This window comes from Argopecten irradians, chromosome 11 (genome assembly GCF_041381155.1).
Source record: "Argopecten irradians isolate NY chromosome 11, Ai_NY, whole genome shotgun sequence".
Classification (NCBI taxonomy): domain Eukaryota; kingdom Metazoa; phylum Mollusca; class Bivalvia; order Pectinida; family Pectinidae; genus Argopecten; species Argopecten irradians.
Window position 1 is genome coordinate 20,626,164 of NC_091144.1, and position 9,073 is coordinate 20,635,236.

The 9,073-nt window shown below is 33.4% G+C and overlaps 1 protein-coding gene across 1 annotated transcript; it reads left to right on the plus strand.

The window, feature by feature from the left end:
- The first annotated feature begins 2,767 nt into the window (after nt 1–2,767).
- Nucleotides 2,768–7,547, plus strand: LOC138334966 (histone H1-like). Its single transcript, XM_069283845.1, has one exon. It carries the CDS (start codon nt 2,791–2,793, stop codon nt 3,310–3,312), a length of 522 nt encoding a protein of 173 aa, XP_069139946.1. The 5' UTR covers nt 2,768–2,790; the 3' UTR covers nt 3,313–7,547.
- Nucleotides 7,548–9,073: the final 1,526 nt, after the last annotated feature.

Consider the following 9,073-nt stretch of genomic DNA (forward strand, 5'->3'; position numbering starts at 1 on the left):
GAGACACACACAGGAACATTGAGAAATATCTTTATTTAGTTTACTCGCAAAATAATATGGCATTTTTCAAACCACGAAATAAACATTAAAGGGCCACTACCTTTCCGGAGCAAAATTTAAAGGTTTCTTAAAAACATTAATAACAAAAGAAAATATATGTCGATGGCTTAAGATGAGGTTACAACACCAAACATATGCAAGATTTCCTGTATAATGTACGATAACAGTGGAGATTCATTTCGCTGTTTTGTCGTCTGGCGCAGTGATAGTCAACTACCGCGCGGCATTTAGGACGACGGCGGGAAACATAAAACGACCCGCGTTATGAAAATTAACATTTTATTTATTCTAATGAAACAGTTCTGAAGGTGATGATAAGTGTGCTAGTAAACGTATAGTTAATAACTTCTGCGTCTCTACAAAATTATCGATCTCGTTTTACATTCCTATTTTAAAAATTAAAAGCCGTTTCGGAAAGGTAGTGGCCCTTTAAGAGAACAATTTGTGATAACATCTGTTGTAAATTTCATTTCGATAAAACTCTTTTTAGACTTATTCATACAATCTCATGAAATGGATACAATACCATGCCTCGATATGTTTTGCTAGTGTGATGTCTATGGTATTCGTATCACTTCCTTTATATATTTGGATGTGTTGAAAATTACAATAAAACATAAACCTTGCTCAGATATATATAAAAAAAAAAAAAATAGGTCATCTACTATACATACCGTAATTACTTGTTGATAATATTGAGTTTGGTGGTAGCTGTAATATTCTAAGATACGATGGAAAACTAAAAATAAAGTAATAAATAAACACCAAAGTTACCGAATATATGACTTCTTTATGAAATAACTTAAATATTCAATTGATCCTTTTTATTTAAATTGACATGGTTTACCATACACTGCCATCAGTGATAAAATGAAACTTTCTGACAGTGCATGCAGAAAGCAGATTATGGAAAGTATATCTCCATTTTTGGTGGATAGATATATTTTGACTGGTAAAATATTTATGTTTGTTTCAAAAAAGAGTGTTCAAAGCCATACAAAAACATCTTTAGAATTATAAACTGATGATGAGGATATGAGTACAGTTATACAGGTAGATAAATCAAATGCAGGAAATATTAAAAAAAAAAAAATATGTCAAATTCTGAAAAATTGTGATAAAGATTGAGATTCAAGAGGAAGGTTAAATGATTTTTCAAAATTTTCATTTTTATTTTGAACATTTCTATGAAAAAAAATCACAATGAACCAGGCTAAAATTACATTTTGTAGTTCAGTACTTCACTGATTAAATTCAATTAAGATTTTTTTCGATTCCCCGCCCAGATGATACAATAAAAATATAAAGAAATGTATACACAGATCAAGTATAGATGCTAATAGCGATGTTATTATTGCGATTGTATACCTATGTATACGAAACCAGGATAAGACTTTTTAATGACATTGATATATTATATTGCTTTAATTTCGTGTGACTTTACCTCGTGTTTAATTAATGTATGTCAATTAACGTATTTTAACCCTAATTTTAACAATTTATCAATTTTGTTAAATGCTGTATGATGTGATACAGACATACATCTGTGACCGTAGTACCACGTAATGATATATTTATCGGTCAGTACTTTGATTCTCCCCTTTGACAAAGAATTTCTTTCATTGCATTCTGGTCTGCATTTAGGTCTCCCTACACGTAGCTCCCATCTATGCATTTAACCACAATAGATATAATTGACTGCTGACGTATAAATGTAAAAATGCCATTTAAGTATGTATGTATTGATATCAATTAAATTATTTTCGACGGTAAAATATGCAATCGAAATATATTGTTATTGTTGCTAGTCTCGTCGACCGACACCATTCATGCTCATCTTGAAACATCAGGTCACTTAAATATTTAACTATTATAAGTTCTTATTAATCACTTTATTTCTTTAGATTACCAGCAACTATGTGTGCATTTCTGTTTATTAATAATGCACAGGATAAAAATGTTTTGGGATTTGGAAAACAATATACGAATACCACAACACGTACACAATCAACATTGTGGCGGCTTGACAAAACTTATCTATTAGATATGCTCATAATATTATCATAATTTAACTTACCATTAAATAGTTGTAAATAATAACTATCTTAAGCATGATATACAATCGATTTTGTATCAGATATAGACAAGGCTAAGAAGAATTTGTAGCTATAGGGTTAGCAGGACCGCTTGGCTGATCAACACAAAAATGGCGCTTTTCCAAGTTTTGTGTTTCTGTGTCCTACTTTGAAGAACTATTTACCTATTACATAGGTATCTCTCATGCATGTTTTATGTACCATTAGAAAGTGAAATAGCTGAATTACAAACTATTGTAACAATAATAATCTTAACAGTATATTTTACACTATAAATTCATATCAAACGTAGAAATTTTGCCCAACCGAATCGAATTCTCGACAGAAAATACTAAATATATATGCATTGGAAATACATCTAACGTGTAAAAGTGAACAATTTGTAATCTTCAAATACCATCCTTTCAGTATATAAAAAGCTTAAAATCGGATAATGTCTAATTATCTGATAATATGTCCTTAAAGTTGAGTAGGAAAACACAGTTTGTATGTAACTACAATACACACCGACCAGAAATCAACCGAGCCGCGTGGTGTCTTCAACGACGTCCGAGCAAAATAGGTAAGAAGGCCGATTTTCAAAATTTTGACATTCTCACTACCTCGGTACAGGAAAAATACTTCACTCGTCACCATGAGCGCCACACCAGCTTCTCCAGCTAAGAAAGCCAAGAAGGTCTCCAAGGCTAAGCAAGCAGCCCACCCTCCTTATGCTGCTATGATCGCTGCCGCTATCACAGCACTGAAGGAGAGAAATGGTTCCTCAAGATTCGCCATCAAAAAGTACATCCAAGCCAACTACAAGGTTGCTGATGACAACAAAACCAAGAAAGCCCTTAATACTGCTCTGAAGACCGGTTTAACCAAGGGAGCACTAAAAGCTGTCAAGGGGTCATTCAAGCTTGCTGAAAAACCAAAGGTAGCCAAGAAACCTAAAGCAGCTGCCAAGAAAGTAGCCAAGCCAAAGAAGGCAGCAGCCACAAAGCCAAAGAAAGCAAAGAGTCCCAAGAAAGCAAAGAAACCAGCAGCAAAGAAACCAGCCGCAGCCAAGCCCAAGAAAGCCAAGACACCCAAGAAGGCCAAGAAACCTGCAGCTAAAAAGCCAGCTAAGAAGCCAGCTAAGAAAGCAGCAGCCAAGAAGCCCGCTAAGAAGTAAACGCTTCTTAGCTATCTGGTCAGCATTGACCCCAAGCCAAAAGTCCTTTTTAGGACTACCCATATCTCTCAAAAAGTCTCCAATGACACCTCGAGAATATACGCTTCTTATTTCAGCTCTTAGTCTTTGATTATTGCCAAGTCGGTGGACGTATTGAAATATATCGTTGACTAGTAAGTATTTTTTCCTAAAGGAACCGTTTCCGCACATTCAAATGTATTTAATGTCTTACCTACTATGGTGTTTTATGATAACCATAGTTAACAATTTGGAACACATGTTATTAAATTCATTAACTTAAACATTTTATTACCATATACCTTATAAACATAAAATTGTATAATACTATATATCTGTACTTATAGACGAAACGGGTTTTATATATATATCGATTTACATTTTTATATTTGTATGTTTCCATGTCCCTGGGAGGCAATATCACCTTAACTTTATAACTAATTTATTTAATATACTTTTCTAACAAGACGTATTTTCGATGATATTCTTCACTGCTGCCAACCTAAACTGGCCACCAGACACTAAGTTGCCAGCCGGTAACTGTGTCAATTGATTACATAATTTAACGCAATTATGTGGGCTCAGTTAATTAGCTTCAGACTTTTTCCACCACACTTCTAAGTGGATTAGTGTAGCATGGAGTGACACCGGTACGATAATCTATAATAATACGATAATACCTCCTTAGCCCAACCACACCTTATTTTTCGCAATGGATTGATCCAGTCTTTGCAGCAGAAGAGGCCAAAAGTATCTTGAGGGGGTGATGAGGCTATATAAGCGTATCTAAGCCATTGTGCTACCGTAAAATTATGTCCAAGTTCGAAAGTATATTAATGTATGTCGTTATAAAACGCATCGTTATTTGAGAATATGTAATGTAATACATGCAATGAGAAACATTATGTTATACACTTGCCTGTAAGTTGAAATTCTGTCTTCACTCCTGATTAGTACTACAGGATATTACAAAATTTATAATTAGAAATAAATGAAATGAGATAAATAATAGTAATAATACTAAACAATACATAACTCGGTGTAATAATTCATTCAATTAATGTGAACAAATAATCACAAAGATTTATTAAACTTAGCAAAATATACAAACTTTAGAATAATAGCAAAATTATTGGATATTGGTGTTATACTGCACTTGAAACAGCTGAAATGATATTGTCATTAATAAAATATGATCTTTAAAAAAATACCCCCTGTTCGTCAACTTTTGCCCGATCCCATTGTTTGTATATGGTACAAATAAATTATGTTAAATGAAAAAAACTGCACTGTGTATCAGTGTAGTGTACATGTAACATACTCTTTGTAATAAGGTCCATTCAAAACTGCATAGTCCATTTATCAATCTGATTAAAATCAAATCTTGGTCCCATGCCACTTTGTTATCTATTTTCTTGACATTCCGAATTTGCATATTACAGAGTTATTTGCACTTGCGGGTAGGTATTGATTATGACGTCACGTGTTTAAGAGCGTAACGTCATACGTTTGGGAAATTGCCCTCACAAAATGATGACGTAACAATCTATACCTACTCACAAGAGAACTAACTCTGTAATATGCAGAGAGTAGGTTTATCAGAGCGACGTGGAAATCAAAATGTGATTTTAATCAGATTGACTGCTTTCAATTGTCAGAAAATTATGTGATGTGAAAAGACACGTAATGTTCGGATGAGAGAGAAATAAAAGATATGGGATACTGAGATAAAATGTATGTGATATGAAAATAAAATATTTGTATTTAAAATGTTTGAACAGATTATTGGACAATATGGATGCACCCTGGAAATCATTAGTGCCAAATATTTTTCCATTAGATCCAAATATTGATGTCCAGTTAAATGCAAACACATTGAAAATGGTAGGAAAACATATCAATAATAAGTTCTGGCAAGATGTTATTTTTGCATTATCTGAAATCAAGGATATTTCAGAAACTTTAGAAGAATATCTAAATGAGGATATGTTAAATTTTCTTCCTTGTTATGAAATCCGCCAGGTTATTGGATGGAAGTCTTTTGATCTTGATAAAATTGTAGATCTTTTTGAAAATGGTATTTTAAAAAACTGGCAGGATGTACAGGATATTCCAGGATTAGGTTTTTCACAGTTTTATGTACTTATCAATAAAATTAATCCAGTATGGAAGGATGAATAAGGGTTACACAAGGAGAAAATGTAGAAGCTTGTAAAACTAGTAAAAGCACTATACATGAAATAAAGTTCAATGTCAATTTGAAATTAATTTATAAAAAAAATTGTGATACTTGTATTTATAAAACCAATGAAGAGTAAAGAATAGTGGAAAATCGAATTAAATTTAAGAGATATCTTTAACATATATATATATATTGGATACATATATATCTGTATTACAATATACACAAGAAACAAAGTTACAAGCTTTCCAGTATTAGATTCACCAACAAAACCATTTCTTTTTAAATAAAGTTGGAAGACGATAATCTATGTTCATTCTGTAGTAGAGAAGAAGAATCATTGGAACACATCCTCTTCAACTGCTATTTCTCTAATGAACTTATACAGAAATTTAATGCATGGTACTGTGAAAATGATGAAATTGGAAATTATTTGATTTTACGTGAATCTGATGTTATGTTTGGATATGCTAAATTTAAAAACAGACTTAACCACTTTTAGTTACTGATAAAATACCATATTATACATGCAAATGTAAAAACACACTTCAGTTATGTAAATTGTCCTTAACAGTAGTCCCAATTAGAAAAAATAAGTTTTTCTGGAAAAATGGGGGTCATTCGCTTTAATCTGAATAGTTTATGAATTATCCATGTCAGAATGCTTTCCTCTTAAGTTATAAATTAATACCTGAATGACACTGTGCGCCTGTAATGTATGATAAAGGATTTATGTTTTGATGATGTCCTTTATGTTTAGTTATATTTGTGATGTATACAAGATACATTGCACATAATTGGCGCAAACGTATTTTTTCTGTTATAATATGCATAGTCTAGAGCATGTTACCTGTACCAGAGAGGGCATTATCACAAAACGTAATCAAGACATGTTTCATAAAGATGAACGAGAATGATTACTCGACAGCAGAAATATAAATAAATGTCTTGTTCAGCATTGTTTTGTAGAAGAATATCCTGATCATTGTTATTTAGTTACCGTATAGTTGCTTATCCATTGCCTTGGTCGCGAGATTTCGATTCATAAAATGTAAAGAAATTGTTCAATAGCATATGTACATTTCAAGACAAATCCTGAAATTTTGGTCCAAATCGCGAACATTTTGGCCCGTGAAAGTAACGACGATACGGTATCTATTTTCATTATCTTTTTTCATATATTTGTGATATTTTAGTGGGAACGTAGAATATTTTATGAATATTTACCCCTTTAATTTAATAGACATATTAGAAAGTTATCGGGTGGTGTAGTGGTTAAGCCACTTGCCTTTTACCTAGCCGGCCTAGGTTCGATCCGCGTCATTGACATGGAACGGTGATGTGTCACTTTCCCAATCACATGTGTTTCACCGGGCACTCCGGTTTCCTCCCATCCCGCGCTTATTTTAGGACCACCGAAAATGATTTTATGTAAATTGTATAACTTGTTTTGCAATCGATGTGAAATAGATATAGTTCATATGACATGACCGGAGATTATCACCTGTAAATACTCATTGTAGGATAGTTGTGTGACATTTTTCTCCCACGTACAGGGTCACACAAAACAAAATCTAGAGAAACCTTGAATGACATCATATAGGAGGCTTCATTGTATATCTCTCTCAATATTATAATGTATTGCCAAACAAAATGTAACAAGAAGACTAGCATAATAATCTGGACATTTTAACCTGTAATATTGTAATATGTATTACCTCATACTACGGGGGTTAACTTCCTTTGGGGTTATTCCTGCAGGAAAAACAATGGTCTGTCCACTGAGTCATGTTATAATATACCTTTTCCAAATATAGAATGGTTATGTATGTAAATAACCTACCTATTACCTATATTCACAGGTAAACAATTGTCGTCTGAATGTCGGGTTTACATATAGGTCAGGACCCACTTAACAATAACATAGTGATAAACAGTACACACTCAAATCTATATATAAATAGATGTATCGATTTAATGTAAACAACATTGTTGATTATCTTATTGATTTAGGATCAGCAAACTATTAAAATTAAGTATGCCAATAGTTTTGGTTTTATATTTTCCTCGTGCGATAACATGTAGTGGTAGGGGACAAACCACGAAAATTAGTTTCCGCAAAAATGTTACAAACACTTATACCACTAGTCCCTTGTGATTTAAAATCGCGAATTGAATCAATTCGTCGCGAAAAGTAGTCTGGTTTACAGTTTATCTATCCGTTCCTAGGTACATAACAAATACAAGGTTTGTGAATGTGTTTGGTAATGGTGTCTACATCCTCGATACTCCAGGGGTTCCGATCACTTACGATCTCTACACCCCTCATTTTCTCATAGTGAAATTGAAGGCAGCTCAGCGGAAAATATTTGACCAATCACAGGCTAGCAAAGATTTCCTTTGAAGACTACAGAGAGAGCGACGCCTAACATCAAAGCCACACAGTCAACCACAGTGTATCGTTATACGGCTCTTTTGATGTACATCAAAGGACTAAATCACCTGTTCTATTCTGATGCCTCCAGTTTTACAATGAGATAGTCCAGGGGTGTAGAGATCGTATGTGATCTGAACCCCTGGAATATCGAGGATGCGGTGTCTACAGCTTGCCATCTACTTCTTGAAGTATGTTTAGGACAGTTCAGAAGGTTTTTTTCGTGGTACTTGTGTTGAGGTCGCTCCGTGATAGATACTATTTTATCTATGTGCATAGATATTAATGGTTAAGTCAATGTTTTTGACACTGAGATTTTGTCTGGAAGTGGCGCGGTTTATAATCAGAAAATATGAATAAATAAATACAATAAAACAGTTTTCTTTCGCGACCACGTTTCGTGATTCCCATTTGAAAACAAGTTCATGAAGATCAATATTCGCGGAAGTTTTGATCGGAAATTCATATTAATATAGCTGTAAACCAACTTTCTTTCGCGGCAATTGAATTTTGCGATTTCAGTTTCAAAACAATTTTGCAGAGTTTAATTATCTCAGAATGTAATAAAAGTAGAATTTACATTCAATATATATTTAGTAATATTTTTTTCGCGGAGATAAAATTCATTTGAATCGCAAAGAAAATTAGTTTACAGTAAGTATGTATATATTATTTCGCGAAGATTAATTTTTTGCGGATCTACATGGATTGTGAAATTCGCGTATAAATAAATCGTACGAGAAAGAATGTTGGCTTACAGCAAACAATATATAAATAGCAATACCGACACCTCCATCTTTATGTGTGCCTGAGGAGAGATGGATATGTGACTCAATACCATCGATGCAAAACAGAAAAAAATTGTCATATAGTGATTTTTGGCAACCGATTAACAAATGAGGTGATAAAAAAGGGATCGATGCGATTGGGACTACATCTGCAGTGATGAACTCGAGAGCTCGAAAGGGTTAAGTGCATGAAGGACATGGCCGCCACGTTGTTTAGTAAGATAACAGTATGATCGAATTTGAGTAAGCAGGAAGCTATATGACGGAGAACATGGTATTTGTGGTTTTGTAGCATTCCTCAGCTACATCACATTCACAATTATCGGATTATTAATCTGT